General features: G+C 41.7%; 1 protein-coding gene across 1 annotated transcript; it reads left to right on the top strand.

The window, feature by feature from the left end:
* Positions 1-625: 625 nt before the first annotated feature.
* Positions 626-3,220, top strand: MAP10 (microtubule associated protein 10). Its single transcript, XM_074820676.1, has one exon. The coding sequence runs from the start codon at positions 626-628 to the stop codon at positions 3,053-3,055; it is 2,430 nt and encodes an 809-aa protein (XP_074676777.1). The 3' UTR covers positions 3,056-3,220.
* The last annotated feature ends 16,059 nt before the right edge of the window (positions 3,221-19,279 follow it).

Genomic DNA, 19,279 nt, shown 5'->3' with positions numbered 1-19,279 from the left:
TTTAACGTCCCTCCCTGCCTCCACAAGCACTCTTGCTGACTGCTGGAGCACAGGGTGCCATCCCCCATCCCACCCCTGCTCCTGGGGCTGTTACTCGTGATCCACAGTGGGGAAAACACGACCAGGCCCTCAGCCGCTGGCTTCAGGGCCGATGGCAGGGGCACGAGAGCAGCCGCCACGCCACACACGGCGCTTGTGAGCAGACACCGGGGGGCACCTGGCTTCCACCGGCCGCGCCCGCTGTCCCCACCCGGCTGTCACCGCTGCCTCCGCCCGGGGCAGGCCGCAACATGGCTACCGCGAGTCCCCCCCTGGCCGCGGAGCACTGCTCATCCCCCCACCCGTGGGATCCGGGGCTAAGGAGCCCTTCGGAGTCCCTGAGACCGTGCTACCCCTGCGCTGCAGCGGGTGGCGGGTTGTGGCTCCCATCCCCGGGACGCCAACGCCGGCCCGGCCCGGCCTACAACTCCCAGGGCGCTTTGCAAAGGCGCGTTGCTGGGGGCAACGGCGGCGGGGGACCGACTCCCGGGGCGGCCGAGCGGACCCTCTCGCGAGAGCGCTGCCGCCTCGCCGCACACCCCTCACACCCGCGCTCCTCTCGCGAGGCCTGGGCCCGGGGCCCGCCATGGCGGCGGCGGCGGGGGGTGCGGAGGGGCTGTTCGCGCTGGAGCTGTTGGTGGAGGCGGTGCGGGTGACGGCGCCGGGCCCCTCGCTGCGCCCGGCCGTGGCGCTGCGCCTCTTGGACTTCCCCACCCTCCTGCTGCGCCCCGCCGCCGCCGCCGCGCCGCCCCTGCGGCCGGGACGGGCCTTCCCTTTCGGTCGCGGCAAGCGCTGCCTCTTCCGCTGGTGCCGGGGTTCGCTCTGCGCCGCGCTCCGCCGCCGACCGCTCCGCGCCCTGGTCCTGGCGCTGCCCGCCGGGCTCGCCCTGGGCCCCCCCCGCCTCCTCGGCAGCTGCGACGTCTCCCTGGCCCCCGCCGCCGCCGAGGTGCTGCAGCGGCTGGGGGAGCCTGCCTCCTCCGGCCGCCGCGGCCGCTTCCCGCTGCGGGACGCCGCGGGCCGCCCTGTCGGGGAACTGGTCCTGGGCTACCGCCTCACCAGCCTGGAGGCCGGCGAGGAGCCGCCCCCGCCGAGCTCCGCTAGCCCCCGCGTTGCCACGCCGCCAGCCGCCTCCCGTGAGCCGGTGGGGGAGGAGGAGGAGGAGGAGGGTGAGGAGCTGGAAGGCAACACATTTTGCCCTCCCATGCTCTATTACAGCCGGGAGCCTGCTCAGCCGCGTCTGCGGCCAACAGCAGCGGCCACAGGGCAATGGGAACATGTCGAGGCCTGGAGACCGCAAGAGAAAGACGAGGGCCAGAGTCCCCCACGTCCCAGGGGTGGGCCCTCGTTGCTGCACCCCACCAGCCCTCAACAGCTCCACAACACCCTGGGGCAGCTGCCACTACTCCGTGCCTTGCTGGCAGAGCTGTCGGTGCTCGCCCACAGCGCTACACCTGCTGCTGCCCACCCCCATGTTGCCTGGCTCTACCAGGCCCCAGGGAGCGGTGGTGTGGCCTCACGACCCCCCAGCCCCAGGCGCTCCTCTGCCCTCAGGCCTGCAGAGGCACCTGTGGGGCCTGGTGGGAGCAGTGGAGCTGCCAGCCCGCAATTCAAGCAAGGCCAGCAAGAGGCCACCTCGTCAGGGTCTTCTCGGGCTGGGAGAGGACCTGAGAAAGCTGTACACCAGGGAGAGATGGGCTCTGAAAGGAACTGCAAAACTAAGGAAAAGAGACCTCCCAGAAAGAAATTGTTGTACGGGCTGACGAATACACTGAGGCTACGGTTGCAGCAGACCAACCCTGATAAACTGATAATTCATGAGAGGAGAGAGCAGTACAGAAAAAAGCAAATGGAGATCCTAAGGGAAAGAAGCCTTTTATCCAAAAGAAAGCTGCTCAGAAATGCTGGAGAACAGCAAGTGGTTTCTCACGGGCGTTGTAGCAAGGGAGACAGTTCAAAGCAGAATAATCAGTTTGATAAAACTGTTGAGACTTCATTACAAAACAGTGCTCTCACAGAGTACATTTCTGTGATAGGAGATGTGTCACCTGACCTGCAGAAACAGGCAAGTCTCTTGAAGAACGATGAAATTGCAAGCAAGGAACATCCATGCAAAGTAACTACAGCCCCCTTACTGGAGGAAACTGTATTAAAATCTGCTCACAAGGATAAGTATGCGAAAGCCCAACTCCCAGCAGCTTTCCCAACAGATGCTAATGCAAAGGGAAGTAATGAGGAAGCAATACACTTAATCCATCGTAAAACCACGGAGCACGATGACGCATCTGTTGCAAGTGATCACAAACCAAGTTCCAGCAGGAGTGTTGAAAACAACTCTGAATTCATATACTCAGATGACTTCGTTGCTAGTCCTGAGAACACAATTTATTCAGAAGATTTTGCCAGTGCTGAGTGTACTGGTAGAGACTCAGAAGCTCTTGACAGCAGTCCTGAACCTCTGTGGCTTGAAAGCCCAAAGCAAGGTTGGTCAGATACAGAGCTGGAATCCAGCAGGTCTAGAATTTCAAAGACAAGTCAAAGAGCTGAAAATACTTCAGATCTTTTGCCAGTTCCTTCAGCTTCATCTCCAGTGCAGTCTTGGAAGAGAAACTGTGACTTAAAAAACAGCAAGAGAACTAGTGGTGAATCTGTTGATTCACTTAACCTTGCTCAAGTGGAGGCATCGTTACTAGATGAAGAACAGGAAGCCCAACAGAACAGTATGGAAGAGAACAGGGGTGATCAGCATATTAAACAAGTATCTACAATGAGAAGCAAACAAGATAGCTCTGATACTGATCTGAATGTAGGGAAGGGGCAGACCTCTGCAGGAAAAAGCCAGTTAGTAACTCAATTTAGCTCTTACTTCCCATCTAACATGCCTGATCTTGAACTTAGTGTCCTGGAAAACAGTACATCAGACAAAGAGGATGATTTTCTGGGAAAACTAAGTGTTCCTAATCAATACAAAGACATCAGTGAACTTGTAATAAGCAAGCTTCCGGGATACACAATGTAATTACGAGTTTTCACTGTCTGGATTAAGATACGATATTTAAACTTTATAAGGCCTGTTGCATTTAGCTGCAATATATACAAGTTAATTTAAGACTTTATCATGCATATTTAATACATTGGTGAATTTACTTAAGAGGTTTTTAAAATAAACTATTTGAATCACTAATGAATGGCTTGCTCCACGAGTTCAGTGTCGGTATCTTGATACAAAAAGTAATCTAAACAGCACAAGAAACATAACTTGCTGTTAAAAGCAGAAATGAAGACAGAAGCAGCAAATGTGCAGTCAGTACGCACAAAACTTGTCCAGGGTAGAAGTAATAACATCCTACAGGAAGAGCTGAGTACAAAATAAGTTCCTAACTGAACATTAAGGTTTTATTCCTCGTGAAATATGCTTCATTTTCATTACAGTTACTTATAAGAGTTACAGCCAGTTAACAGCACACTCACCAGCTAATCTGTATAATGATGTATTTGTTTCACCATTCAATCACTAAATACAGTGACCGGATCTAGATGAGCCCTCCTAAGAGTTCCTTAGGTTGAAGTTTCTTATTTAAGTCAGATCTTCACATTTTATTATAAAATAGTTTAAGAATTATGGGTGACAGTAAATCTGTATAATCTGGGAAAGCTTTGAGAGGTTGATGGAAGTTACTTGACCTTGAAGATTAAGGGTGTGCAAAGAGTAGGAAGGGCTCAGTAAATTTTCAATGCTTCACAACTCCCTGATTGCATTCTCTGACACTGGGGAAAGGCGAGGGTCAGCACCCACAGTCCAAAAACTCAGAACAAATGAGCATATTAACATCATGATTTAAGGATTTGCAATAATGAAGAATTTGCCATGTCCCCTTTTCTGTTCAATTGGTTGAACTACTCTTGCCTGCCACATCCCCTTTTCTGTTATGACGGTTGAACTACCATCTGATGCTCGCTTTTGATTTCTGGTTTGGTTTTTACGACTTCCAGTTTGATCACTGAACTTAACATCCTGGTTTTTGTTTACTGAGGTTTTTTAGAGTCCATATCCCTGTTACAAATTTCACAGACATTCTTTGCCTTGAATCTGAAGAGAACTCAAAATTCCTTAGTTTTTATGTTTCTCTTGTCCCCACCTTTCCACTCTCTGAGTAGTCTGTCTCCTTTGCCAGCTTTACATTCCTAACTATCTCATCATTTAGGACATTTATCCTCAGGGTTAAATGACAGACTCACTAACTCCCCTTTTCCTTATAATTTACATTCTGACTTCTTTCCTCAACTTTTTCATTTCTCACTGTAGTTTTCCATGTACTTACTGCAAGAGCCTGTGTTTACACTTTAACATCTTGGGAGGATTTTTTTTATTTCCATTCTACTATGTGTTTATTTTGTAGGAATGACAGTACCTCTCTTATTTAAAGTACTAACATCTGTGAGGATTATTCAAGTATCTGGTGTTGACTTCTGAGAACACCCCTACTAATATTTTTTAATCTAAAAGTTAGCAGCATTACCTATATATCAAAGGAATGCCTTGTCAGAGCAATTCTTAAATGTTATTTAGGGTGCCTCTGTTTCATCAGCTCCAATTCCAGACCAAATTTTTTTTTTCTTTTTTCTTCTAATGCCATGAGCTTCTTTGATACACATGGATTCAGACTGTCATTTATACATGGCAGTAATTCCAATTTTATTCATGGAATAAGATCTTGCAGTTCTCATGGGCAAAACTGTCATTGAAATACAGCGCTGCCCAACCATTTTTACTGTGCAGATATTTAAACAAGTTGCTAACACCAGGAGTTCACGATTTGAAGATCATTACTTAAGTTTATTTTAAAAATAAAGTTTATTTTCGACCCCATATAGGTTGAAACCTAAAGGCCAATTCCTAGTCCTTTTTCTATCCCCTATCCCATCTTCACTTTTCAATTTCCAGAAGCAAATCTGGTAGGAACAATATTTCTTTTGTTTAAATATGGAAACTAATATCTTTTCAGCTAATTTTATTTGGGATAACATTTCTAATGTTTATTGTGTAAAAGCATTTATAATTTTCTCAGGAGAATGATGAAAATGACACAAAATGCATGCTAGGAAGACAATAGGAGACATTACACAAGAACAGCATGTCAGCATCATGCTTACATGTTTTAGTTTGGTTTTTTCTTTTCGAATATAGACTGAAGGTAGTTATTATTGCATGGAGAGGTTAACAGATAGTTTCTACCTTCTGGGATAATAATCTTTTCAGATACTATCTGTGGTGTTGTAAGAGTAAATGAAATTTTACTTAATATTCAAACAGCAACTCTCAGTCAACAAAAATGGGAAAGAATTTCATGTCACTGATTTATCATTGGAAATCATAAACCAATATACTGGCAAGAAGTACCTGCTAATGACAGGAAGATTCTATATGTCAACCCAACAGAGCGAAACAGATATTTACTATCAGTATAAAACACACAGAAAATATGGCAGCAACAAATTCCCTTTTTCTACAAATCCTGTAATAATCTACACTCAGCTACATTATACTAGCTAGCCAATTTTGTCATTATAACTTGCATCCTGTACCCCTGTGATCAAGTTGTTAATGTCATAGGTTTAATAAGAGATTTCTCTACTTTAATGGAAGTATTACAACAATTTTTCATGAAGACATAATTTCTGAATTGTAAGGGCTAAATTGCATGGATTATGTTTGTGCAGGGGACATGGCAATATGCCGGGAGAAGCAAATAATAGTAGCATATCCCCTGCAGTTCTTGCACAGCCTTCCCAAAAGTAGCATAGGCACTTGAGAATACATGCCTATTTTTCAGATACCCCATAAGAATCCCAGGAAGTAGAACTATAGTGGTAGAGCTGGCGTGTCCAAGTGAAGTAGCAGGAGAAGTGTCAGTACTCTCTCTGGTAGTGCTGCACTACTTTTCCGATTCAGTCCTAAGAAAGCCAATGCATTGGAAAACTACTTTCCTAGAACCATCTCAACTAAAACTGTTCCCTAAGGACTGCTTCACAGACTAGAAAAAGAGACGATAAATGAAGAATCAACACACGTGACCCACTGCACACGAAAACCCTGATTTGAAAACTCACCTTTTTGAGAAAGAATAGCTATTTTTTCCACATGCGTTCAATCCGTGGTTCTTTGTCAGTGTTCCTGGAAAGATTATTAATTAGTACTCATTACAGTGTGGGCCCTTATCCACTGGGATACTGACATAAACCCAGAATGGTTTCTTACAGTCCCCCAGCCATCTGCTTGTAAGAGCTTTCAGTTGTTACTGAAGGTTGAGCAATCCCGATGCACATGCAGTCTCTGTTACAGATTTGTTACGTGCTTGACAGAGCCAATGGCTAGTCACAATGCAGTGTCACAAACCCAAAATATTTACTGAAAGCTCCCTACTTCCTAAGTTCCCATAGTCCTCAGAGATTTCATATATAATTGTATTTTGGCTGAATTTGCTGTAGTTTTCATTTTGGTCTCATTGACTCATTAAAAATTTCCTTGCTCCACACTATTAAGCAGTAAACTATAGTTACTTCAAATTCAAGTTTTACATTGCTGTTAGTTACACTTTAAACTTTACTACAGCAAAATTAAAATGTGAGAAGCAATTACATAAGTTTATTATAGATCCTCACTAAACAAAGCCATCTAGCTTCTTACTTTTGCCTTGTTACTTTAGCAACTGATCTTTGCTTTAAATCTGTACGATATTCTAGAAATAAAGTAGATGGGTGTTCAAAACCATAGGTTTGTTGCTTAAGATAAGGGTGGTTAAAATATTTCACCACAAGTCCCAAACTGAGAAGTAAACTCTTAGATATACTCTTTAATTCTTTTCAGAATTTATGACCCTAAACCAAGTTTGCTATGACTGACTTTTAAACAGTTATTTCAGCATACTATTTATTAAAATAAATGTAGATAGCCAGTACTATATAACTGATGGTGCGATGGGAATAGCAGGATACCAAACACTGACAGTTTGGGTCACTTTACCTCTTCTACTGTAACGTTTTCCTGCTGTTAAATAGTTCTGATCAGTCTTATTACTCAGTCAGTGGGTAGGAACATTTTTAAGAAGTCCCAGCCAGGCATGTTTCTCCACTTCATTTTTGATTCCTCAGCTCTCAGCACTCTGATTAGATGACACAGTTTCTTTTCTGTTTGTGATTTCTCTGATGATAGTTCCTACCACCTATTTTACAATTTGTAATCCCTTCATCATCCTTTTCCTCAGTTTTCTGAAATTACATCCAGCCTTGGTAACTGTGATTGAATTTTCTGAGTTACTCGTTCTTACTACTTTCATTCTTTTGGGTCCCAGTATTTTATGATGCCTGCTATTGTAATCATTTTGTTTCTCTTTGTGTAAGAGCTGCTCAGAGCTAAATGCTACACATTATTTGGAAATCTTTGATACCTTGCTTTCCTTTTCTCAACATTTGTCACCAGCATTTACTTTACTGCTTGCTCAGCTTTGACTGTCTAGAAAGAAGTCAAATCATTGAATCTTACATTCACATTGTTAAAAGGTTTTGTTGACTTCTGCATGCAGGATCTTCACCAGCTCCTGTGAAATGTAACGCTGCTCATTCAGAGCTGCAGAATGACCATCCAGGACTGTGAACATTTGCCCGTGGTTATCAGACATCAGGTTTCTCTACCTCTCCCAAACCCTACTTTTAATCATTTTTTAATGTTTTGATTTCCAAACTAACCTTTCTTTTAAGATGACTGAGGCCATCTCTGTGAGAACAGATGCTGGCTTTAATTTAACATGAATTTAGAGCTAATAGCAATCACATCTGCTATAGCTGATGTTTGTTACCAGCTAGTTGTTTGCATTTTCCATCCTTCCCTTTAGTCAGTGTACTGTTTGATTTAAATTTCAGTTTTGTTCATATTCAGATTCTTCCCTCATTTTAAATTCCTTGTATGTATGCAGTTCTGTTATGTTGAAGTCACCCAGATGAGCTGCAGCTTCACTGCCTTTTTCTTGTTTGGCATTAACATTCACCTGTATGAAAGTGTTTTTGTTTTGTTTTGTCTTTTATGATTTCACTTGTCTGAATTTTATATGGCAATTGTAATGTAAACCTCGCCTGACTTTATGGAATTGCTTGCATTTTCCCCGAAGGGTAGTCAATGTTCTCTATTGGTTTTTAGAGGATGAATTTTAATGTCTCGTGCTGGAGAAAACAGTATTAATCTTCAGTTCAGCAGAGACCTCTGCAAGTGATTCTCTTACCAGTTGTTTAAAATAACATGGCTTGGTAGAGGAAATGTTTAAATAACATCTGAGAAACACATTACTCCTAACTAAATTAACGTTTAAAGATTGATTCAGGTACAGTTAATACACCACCCCCCCCCCCAAACCCTAAAATGTTAAGTAAAAAAACAATCAGATGTCTATTATATATATTTATTCTAATCATAGACATTTTTCAAACATTTTGGATGAAAGCCTAGTAAATTTCCTTCATACATTGCAGTATCTGAGCCAAATCAGCTAAGAATTGGGTTCTCTATGTAGCCATTAACAGAAGGTAGCAGGTTTTCAAAAGGAAGTAAAGGTATTTACATGGTCAAATCCCCTGAAATTCCATGGGAATTAGTCACCTCAAAAAAAGGTTGCAGAATGGAAACCCGTGCAGAGGGCTCTAAGAGTATTATCTCTTGGAATGCAAAAATGTTTCTGAAAGAAGATAAGCCATGCTTCAACAAATATTTTCAGAGTCATTTGGAAAGTTTAGTGGTATCATGATTGAAAGAAACTCCCTTGGCGTCAAGGAAATTCCATCCCTTTTTCTCTTGTCTTTAACTGTTGGCAGATTCGGTATTTTTCCTGTTCCTTATGTTTATGTATTATGAGTACATAACCTTTGACTCTCCCCTAAATTTCAATGCCACCACGCAGTCATGCCTGTTGTTCCTCACAGTATCTCCAGAACTTTATTTCAGGGACATCTCCCCCCTTCCCCAAATTCCTGTTGTGCCTTTCACCTTGATACCTTGCCTGTTCCACCTTCTCCTCAGCATATATTTCATGCCATCTCTAGAACTCAGCTTGCCCTACTTACCATTCAAAAAAATCTCCAAACACTTGTTTGAACCTTCACTAGCTTGTTCTCATCTTTGATATCAAACTGAAGCTCTGCCCATTGTCTGCTGGGCTCTGCATCGTTTATCCCTTTCCTGCTTCCATGCACCTTAGTTTCCTACTCTGTGCACATTTCTATGTAACTCTTAACTTCTCCCACGCTCAAAAAAAAAAAAAATTTAAAAATCTGGAAATTGCTGTATATCTGTCTTTCCTTCCTTCATCTTAGTCCTGCTCTTTCTGCCTGTGGGTAACTGCATTGCTTAGAGTTCTTTTCCACAGGAACATGCCAGACATAGAATTTAAGACAGAAACCACCAGATCATGGTCTGACCTTCTCTACATTGCAGTCCTTAACATTTCATCTGCTTATTCCTGACTGCTGGTGTCAACGCTGGGATATAACTATACTAATGTACACACTAATATATGTAGTGAAGGAAGCTCTTCAGGAAACATGGTCAAGCCTTGCTAACTTAGAACACAATATAAGGGAAGCTCTGATATACTGTGGGATGCAGTTTTAATTTTCTTATCCATAACTCTAACAAGACTCCGCAATAGAATTATTGTATGTAGTCATTGTAGGTGATAGCCATAATTCATAGTCATTGCTGTACTCTTCTGAAACACAATTAACAGCCTTTGATTGTTGCAGGTCTCTTGTCTCCTACTGCTCCTGTAATGCCCTCCAAACATTGCGCAGTTTATTTGTGAAGTGGAATAGATGCATAGGGTTTCTTCAAAACAATCATCTAACCAGTTGTCCAGGGTTCTCCAACAGAAAGGCAAGAACCCAAAAGCAAGGTACTTCAGTACATTTCCTATATAGCCATTTTTAATAACAAAATATTGGAGCAGATTTTCCATTATCAAAACCTTTTATCAACATGAAAACTGGTTTATTTTCAATGAGAGAAGCAGATTTGCTAACCCACTGCTTCCATGGTATTCATCACTGTTACAACACCACTTTAGCTGTTGATTAAATTCTGTTGAATTACACACATGCTGTGTGAATTTAGTTTGGGTTGATACAGTCAAGGGCTGCATCGAGGAAAAGCACTATTTGCAATAGAGTCCTAACTGAAATTTGCTTTCTGTTTTTCTGAAACCTTACAGTAGTACAGGAGTCAGCCAAAGACACGTCCCTTGTCTGCTGCTGGCATCACAAATTTTATGTCCAGAACAATGAGTCATGGGCAAACCTAGAGAAGTTTGGTGTCAAGTTGGCAGCATTTGCAGATTCCAGATGTTCCTCTGAAACTTTATTTGCCTCTTTTGAAGTCTTAAAATGGAACTGAAATTTTGTTTCCCCAGCCTCTATGAGATTTTTAACAAACCAAATTTTCTAGAAAGTGCCCCTTAAGTCTTCTTAAACACACACCAAACCTAGGCACAGGAAAGCTATTCAAGGAATGTTTACAGAAACCATTTGAGAAATATTTCTAAGCACTCTCATTCCACTTACATCCCAAATAATTTGAGAACAGCTTCCTTCACTATATTTATTACTTCCACTTCTGATCTCAATAGGAGGAACTGTGAAGACACGCATTTTGTTTTGGTTTGAGTTTAGCAATAGTGTAGATCCCAGCAGTCCTGCTTTTACTGGAGCCATCTCACACAGGCCTGCCAACAGTTCCGCAACTGGAGTAAATACCAAAGTTATGGATCAGATGTACAGCATAAAGCAGAGTAAAGCTGTACTGATGCAATACTAACAACAGGAGTTTGCTCCCTGCACTCCAGGTCAAAGAAAGTGTGTCTTTCTGGAACAGCCCCACAGGCCTTGCATTTTGACCTGCAGGACGTTAAAATGAAGACAGACAAGAACAGGAAGGAGGGAGTAAGTTTTAGGGATGAGTCCCTCTTGGAGGGACCCTAGGTTCATTTGCTTCTCCCCTGGCTAACTTAACCATCTCAACTGGTCTCTCAATTACCTTCCTGATTGCACAGAAAAGAGTTTGTCTTTTAAGACAATCTGGACAAAAATTACTTAGGTATCAGAAATAACATCTTGGGTTGGACTCTTAAGATGAGTAATAGCCCATCCCTGCACAAAACACCACTACTTTCTGATCTGTTCTCTTTCTTTTCAGTCTGGGAGTTGACTGGACAAAGAGTTAAAAACAAGCAGTACACATAGAAACACACCAGCAAACGCCCTTTGCCACCCCAATTAAAGACAAGAGAGTAAAGCAAAACCAATGGAAGAAACAAAGAGGAAAGCCCTGCCACTTGAAGTTTAGAAATTGCTCTAAAGCTACCAGTGGTGACAGGGATTACTTGTGCTCTTTTTTTCCATCATCTTCATGACAGCTGTTGGGGAACATCAACAAGACTTTTAGGTACATCTGGAAGGTAAGTGCAAAAATGTCTCCTGATGCAAATGAGTTGCTCAAATGCATCAGCTAGGAAACCCCCATCTTCAGTCCTGCAAGCAGTCAGGAAGTCCTTCAGGCACCATATAATCTATTTTTACACTCTATTTTCCACAAGCTGTCTTTGTGATTGTCCTCAGTTCCTATGTCTAAGTAGGTAGCTGGTTCTGTCATTCAGTATCACGCACGTTACTCCTGAAGAGACCTAGTTATGTCCATTTCTGCATGAAAGCTCCCTCCCACCATTTACTCAGAGCAGGCCAGATTCCTGCTCTTACACGAATCCTCTGCAGCCACTTTACCTCCTACTGCTTCATGATCCCACATGCAGTCACAGAACCAGCTATGAGGAAAGGACCAAGATACCACTTCTCCATGTACATGACCAAGAGGGAAAGACCTCCAAGAACACAGACAGGCAGGGAAGCAGGGTCCAACCCATGCCTGCAACTTTAATGGGCTTCAGTGATCATCCTCCCTTCCTGCCCCGCTGCAGTGAGCGAGCTCATGACACACATTTTTTCTAAGCCCAGCCCAGCGAGTGTATTTCCCAGCCCAAAAGGTCCTGAGCAAGAGTTTGAGAAGTATGAAGTGTGTTGATGCACATCCTCCCAGCATGTATCCTTTCTTGCCTTTCATAAACCTGCAATGGTTGGCAGATCTTCTCCATTTGTTTGTCCTCTTAACACCTCCTACTCTAACTTCCCAATTTGGGTATCCCATCCCACATCCTGGAAGGCATTTGCCTCAGGATCAGTATTACTTAGATTGCACGTACTGATATGATGAGGCAGTGTGACTTGAATTACCTCCCTGATTGGATCACAGCTTTTACAATCTCAGAAATTCTGATTTTTTTCATAACGACCCACTAGTTTGTTGTGGTTAAAATGCTGTTAGGGTTTTATTGATGATTTAGAAAACAAAACAACAAAAAATCCCAACTTTAAGAGTTTCCTGTGGAAGTTTATTACTTTACACTGTCTAATAAATACTGAAGCAGTTCTTTTTATATTATTTAAACAATAAAATATGTATATTAAAAATTTGCAAAGTACATGTAGCAATTGTCTCAGTAACATTAGCACAAACATCTGCTGCAATCCAGCAAAGAGTATGTGGACATGACAATTAGGAACCATCTGCTGACCTGGCACTTGCTGGTACAGGATTGAAATTTCAATTAAGTTTTATTATCAGAAAATATAAGTGACAGCTCCCACTTGCAACCCCAGAGCCAGTAAACTGTCCAAATAAAGAGAAGGAAGAGAAGGATGTCACCCAGCTAATGGGTTGGATCACACTGCTTGATTACATACTTTGTAAGTAATGTGCTCCCTTCCCATGTTCTTGGGCAAAAATTGTTGATTCAGTTGGATTTTTAAGAAGAACTGGCCATAAGGCAGGTAAATCGGGAATCGTGTCGCAATTCACTGAGAACAGGGCAATACAATAGATGAGTCAATCATTTCCCAGGTTTGACAAGCCAGGATTGCATCTTGTGTAAGATAAAAAGAAAAGCCCAACTGAAAAACTGTATTTTAACAATAAGGCTATGCCAGATGGCACTGCAGCTGTGTTTAGGTTTACCTGGAGCTGTGAAACAAAACTCAGAAGTGTGAGAAAACTTCTTCTCTCCTATCCCAACACTCACCTTACTCTCAGTGATTCAGGTGATGGTCTTCAGGGTCCCTGAAGAAAACTAGCCCATCATCACTGGATGAACAAGCCCTAGATTCCCTGTCCTCTCAGCCATTGATGACTATTATTGCTGTGATTGTTTTCTTTAATACTAAGGGTCTGTCAAAGAAGTATCAGTCACCTGATCCAAAAATGCTTCATCTTTTCTACATTACAGTTGAGTTATAGTTCTAGTTCCATTAAAGAAATTGACTCTGTAGCTACCGACCCATGAAAGTTACTACAGATCTCAATTTTGTAGTCAAGAAACCAATTTGTGATACAATCACAGCACCTGGAGAAGGTCTGTTCTGCTTCAACCAATCTCCAGTTGTCTAAACCAGAATCAGAATTTACAAATAAGAAAATTAAATCCAGATTGTGACCCACTGCACTTTGAGTTCAATTCAAGAACAATTCCACAGACCCAACTGCTGAAGAGAGTTACAGTCTCAATCTCTGGATAATTTCTCCAGTACACATTCACAAATATGTGGATACACTTGACTTTGCAACATCAACCATTAACCTTAGAGTGTCCATCAGCTTAAGAAGGAAAGTAGAGGATTTCTATACATTCATCTTAAAGTTTTGGCAAATTTCATCTTTTAGCAAAGGTGACTGCACAGACAGAAATCACTGCCATCCTCCACACATCCAAACCATCACAGCCTTTAGATTAAGCTTCACTGCACAAGTATTATATTGGTTATTGTTTATATTTATGCTTTTTGGGCACTTTGTATTAAGTAATGTATTTTTGACTCATAAAATTATTTATCATAGGTTCTATGCTTAGTAAGGCAGCAAGCTTTGTACAGAAACTATTCTTGATGTTGAAAAACCCTAAAATAAATTGACTCTACTCCTAAATTCAAGCAAACATCAGTAGCATAATCCTGTTCTCAGAGTAAGCTCTGCTTGGAAACTAAATGGCCAAAGCGCTCCCAAGGGCAGCAATTAGTATTTTAGCCAGTGGAATCATATGGGGAGACTCTTGTAAATTTAATGAATTCTCCAGTAGTAAATCCATCATAGTCACTAATATGCTGCTATACTGCTACTGATAATGTTGCCAATAAATTATAAGCCCTCATTTATTGCCTTAAATTTTAATTCAATGAATTCTGCATGTGAACTCTTCTCAGATGGTGATACTTTGTGCTGATGCAATCATAGATGGGACATTTGGGAGCATAACAAGACCGAACTCAGTATACTTGGCAGGACGTCACTGGGAAGGCAAGACATTTCTCACCCAAGCTTCTGTTCTTCATCTCTTACCTCCCTTATACTTGTGCCTCTAAACTGGAACATAATTAGATCTACCCCTTCTGGGCTTCATTTTATGGATTAGATAAGAGCACAGGGGAGAGGTCTGAGTGAAAACTCAGTGAAAACTATGTATTCAGACAGCTTTTAGACATGAATATGGAAGTGCTGAATTCAGCAGTGTCATAGAGAACTACAGACGATAGTGCTTGAAGGACTCAAGACTTCATCTCACTCATTCCCTTGCCCTTAGGCAAAAATCAACTTGTAACTACATCAGTCCTGACAGATTTTTGTCGAGCTCATTTTAAAAAAAAAAAAAAGAACAGTAAGAGAGATTATGCATCTTCCCCAGGCAACATGTTCCAGTGCTTAATTATCCTGAATGTTCAAAGTTTTTCTCAGTGTCAAACCTCGGTGTTCCCTGATAAAATTTAAGTCCATTATTTCCCATCTTATATGCTACAGACAAAGAGAATAAATTATTCCCTTCCTCTTTGAGGGAGCTTTCTGTGTACCTAAGACTTGCCTTTCCTCTTGGTTTTTCTCTGGACTAAGCAACCACAGCTCTTCCAGCCTTCCCTCACAGGCCACTGGTGATTCTTGTTGCTTTCCAATTGCAGCTGTAGACATCTTCCTTGAAATACAGTACCCTGAGCTATACACAGTCACTCCAGTGGAAGTGAAGAACTACCTCACACACCTTTCAGTCTCTCCTTGTTTACTATTATCTGCAAGTGTAATGCACATCCTTCCTCTTCTATCAGTTAGCTGTTAATGAAAATATTGAGTATGCCCAGAGTCATAACAGACCCTTACAATGCCTCACTACTACTTATTTCCATTTGGACAGTGACCCATGGAGAACTATGCACTGAGAACACAAAACCAGTCACATGAGAAATTTCACATCCGGAGCATGTTCTCCAGCTTATCTGCAGGAATGTCAGAGCATCCACTGTCAGAACTCGTGACATCTATTGATTCTTCCCTATCCAAACAGTCTGTTACATGGTCATAGAAAAAAATAGATTAGTCTGATATAACTTGTTCTTGACACATTCATGCTGGCTATTACTCATTTCCTTGTTAACTTTCAAGCACTTATAGAATGTTTATGTGATTATTTGTTACAGCATTTTTCCTCTTGTATTTCAAAAGGAAAACAGTCAGGCCACATGCAGGTAATCAGTAGTAAGGACAGTCTGTCCAGAAAAACAAATGATGTGTAAGGAAACACAACATACCTCAGTGGCTTATGTCTATAAGCAACCAAAACTCTAATAGATCAAAGTGCAGTTGAATAGCAAAAAAATAAAAAGTTTTAAAGTGAGGCTAAAGAAATCCTTTATGTTCCGTACTCCTCTTTACTCACTGTTAAGGTAGACCCACCAGAACACACAGAAACTTAACGATAGCATTAAGCCATAGCAGTATGATCAGACTCATTCAAATCCCTGAACAACTTTGCCTTAACAGGATAACTTAACTGTTACAAAACTACACTAACAAGACAAGCGGTTCAAGGTGCTCTAAGAGAAGTAAGCATTTACATAAGTCAGAATAGAAGTTGCATTTCCACTAAGTAGAAGTTGCATTTCTGTGTAGGCTGAAAATGACTTATGGTACAGATTTCTCACCATCAGTGCTTAGGAAGATGTTTCCTTCCAGGTGTAAGAGAACCCAATCAGAGAAATTCAAATGCTTATGGGGACATAGTACTTAGGCTATGTCAAAAATAATAAACTAAGCAGGACCAGGGCACAGACCTATGCCCTGATAAATGAACAACCATGCTGTTTCACAGCCTGCACCTCACCAGCTGGGCTTTAGTTGCACCCGGCAGCCCTGTCCCACCTGTGCAGGCTTGGTTTGGGGAACAGCATGGGCTGGGGGCAGCTCCCGGGAAACAGACCAGATGAAACCGTCCCTCTCTAGAAGAAAGAGAATGTGATGATATTGAAATGATCACAACTCTGCTACTTGACAATGGGCTGTAAGATAGATCTTGGCCTGCTGTATCTACTATTATACATGTAGGCTTGGAGACCAGCCTGGAAACAGAAGAGGTTTCCCAGAGGGGTGTAAAGAACCTTACTGAGAATCTGTGACAAGCTCAGAGCATGTCTCTACCCAGTCCCTCAGTGCCATCTCGATGTTGTATTTTTGGCTTAACCTGGAAGCAGCTTGCTCTCTGCTGACCACATCGAGAGGCCAGGCTAGGCATCCAACAGTTCAAATGGAGAGGGCAGGAAAAAGGACCCAAATCCCTACAAGTCTTGCCCATGGACCTAGTGCACACCTGGGTGGAGGAGCACAGCTCCCTTTTTTCCCCATCCAAGAACTGCATATCCCTCTTTACCTTATGGCAGATCCCAGTCTGCAATCCAAGAGAGGTAGGTATAAGCCCCTTTTCCCTAAGGAAGGGCATAATGTCGAAGTGATCTTTTTCCCCAAATGACAGACCCCCTCCAAATCCCAGCTTTCATGGTACAGAGTCTTGAATGTAGGTAGAAGGGCAGAGATATTGCAGGTTTTCACATAAACTTCAAAAATAAAGCAGAAGTTGAAGCCAAATGTGCTTTCATGCCTCCACATCCTACTATCTCCAATCTTTACCTTCTTTTTGGGCCTGAGAGCTCCAGAACTTCTCTTCACTCAACACAGTAGAACCAATTTACTTAATCGTTGCTTTAGACCTCTCTGTACTATTTCCTTCCACTCATGTGTCCCTTGATTACATTTTACCTTCCTACCAACATTTAAGCATTCTCTTTTCAAATTTGTACAAGCTCTTTCTGAATTTTCACAGCTGGACTCGGATTATATTTTCCTCAAATAAAAAGCTGCAGCATCCTTTCCCCCTTTAATTTTTAATACTCTTTGGAGACAAGGCTTCACCAAGTCACACACTTCATGCAAAAGACAGAAACTTTGCAAAACTTGTGAGTTTTCCATTCATTCATTTTGATCATTCAGTCAGCATTTTCATACCTAGAACATATTTTTTAAAAAAAAGTATTTTCAATTTATTGTTATCTGACAAACTACTGTGTATTGAGCACCACAATGAATAAAGCTGAGTGATAGACAACTTGATCAAAGGCAAAAGTTAAGCTTCATGTCTCAGCAAACACTGGTGGAATCTATACAATCTAAAAGAAGATTCTTTGGAATGCAAGGAGAGAGTATTTCAATAAATGTTTTTTTTAAATAATCCCAAATTTAAACAATAATATTGTTAAGAAAAGCATATGGCATAGCACAGATGGACCAACATTTGCATTTCAGTAGAGGAAGAGAGAAACATAAGTGGGGAATAGCTTTAAAAGTTATGAACATTAAAACCAGCAGCACAATTTGCAAAGCCAGAATAGAACTACAGCATTCCTTCCTTCATTGCTTATGCATGACTCCAGCTTTAGTGTGCTTAATAAATCATTCTGAACCTTGTATTCATACTGGATTTTTAAAAAGATCTATCAAACAGATAGTTCTTTAACTTCTGTCTTTAGAATTAATTTTGCTTTAACCAACCAAAATGTATCCTTTAAATACACACTTAAACATGTAAGTATCAGAGTAGGAACTGCTATTTTTAATTTTAAATTTGCCCCACAACCATATTAGTCCTTTTCTATTTCAGAAGGGAAAAAGACAGTACCACCCATAAATGTACTTTGCATTTTCTGATTCAGTTTGATTTCACTGTCCATGGATAATCATTAGATGTGATGCAAGAGTTTAATACAGTTTTCCTTCACACTTTTCCTATAGAAAGTTATTCCACAGCTGCTGGGGTAGCACAGAATATGTTTTTGTGTTATGCTCTTTTTTGCATGGTCCATGATAAAAACTTGGTTTCTGTTCTCAAGAGGATAAATGAGCCAAATGATACAATGAGCCAAATCTGAAGTGGATTTGCTCGGGTGGTTTGGGATTGCAGTAACAATTGCTTTAAGCATGGATATGGGGCTTTTAATACAGTTCCTGTTACATTATTCAGGCTTGAATCTATTATCGAAAAAGTGAATTTGTAACTTGTAAACAAGAGAAAAAATTTCTTTACTAAGTCACATTTCCCAAGAGCTTGGACTGGAGACTTCTTGGCAACAGCAAGAGCTTTGCCTTCTGTGTTACTCTCCCTTAGGCAAAAGAGATGAGTTCTGTGCTTTTACAGTGTGGGGATATATTCATTCAATGTCAGTTTTTAGCTGGAACCTGTCAGATTTAACAACGGAGGCAACTTTGAATTCCAGGAGTAAATCCTTACTTAGTGCAAGCAAGGAGGGAGGGAGGTGCAGATCTCAGGGTTACAGATTGGCAAAAACATGGAGAATCTGTCCTCTTACTAAACACATTTAATAAGCATATTTTTTGAGTCAGCTATTCTTAGATTAATTTTCTTTGGATACACCACATTTAAAGGTGTTAGCCCTCAGAGCACAAAAATTCAAGAGTAAGAAGTTGTAAATTATGGAACAGATCTCCCTTCAACAGAGGGCAAACTGAAGAATTTATCACAGAGCCAGAGCAGCATAAAGCCCTGTCTTTCAAAGATAAGCTGAAAAGACCTTTCTGTGGGGAACTAACCACTTAGTTAAATAATGATATGCCAAGTTTTAAAAGCTGTTTTATCTAGGACTTTACAGAGTAGCTGTACTGGGTATAACTAAAGGTCCAGTAAAAAGTGTAAGAAAAGGGCACATGCACAGTAGCTCTTCCTCACTGTACTCCCAGCCTTTGCTGGATGGCATTGTCCCAGCGACACATCCT

Source organism: Strix aluco, chromosome 3, assembly GCF_031877795.1.
Source record: "Strix aluco isolate bStrAlu1 chromosome 3, bStrAlu1.hap1, whole genome shotgun sequence".
In the NCBI taxonomy this organism is placed as follows: Eukaryota; Metazoa; Chordata; class Aves; order Strigiformes; family Strigidae; genus Strix; species Strix aluco.
This window is presented reverse-complemented; position numbering and strand designations above follow the sequence as displayed.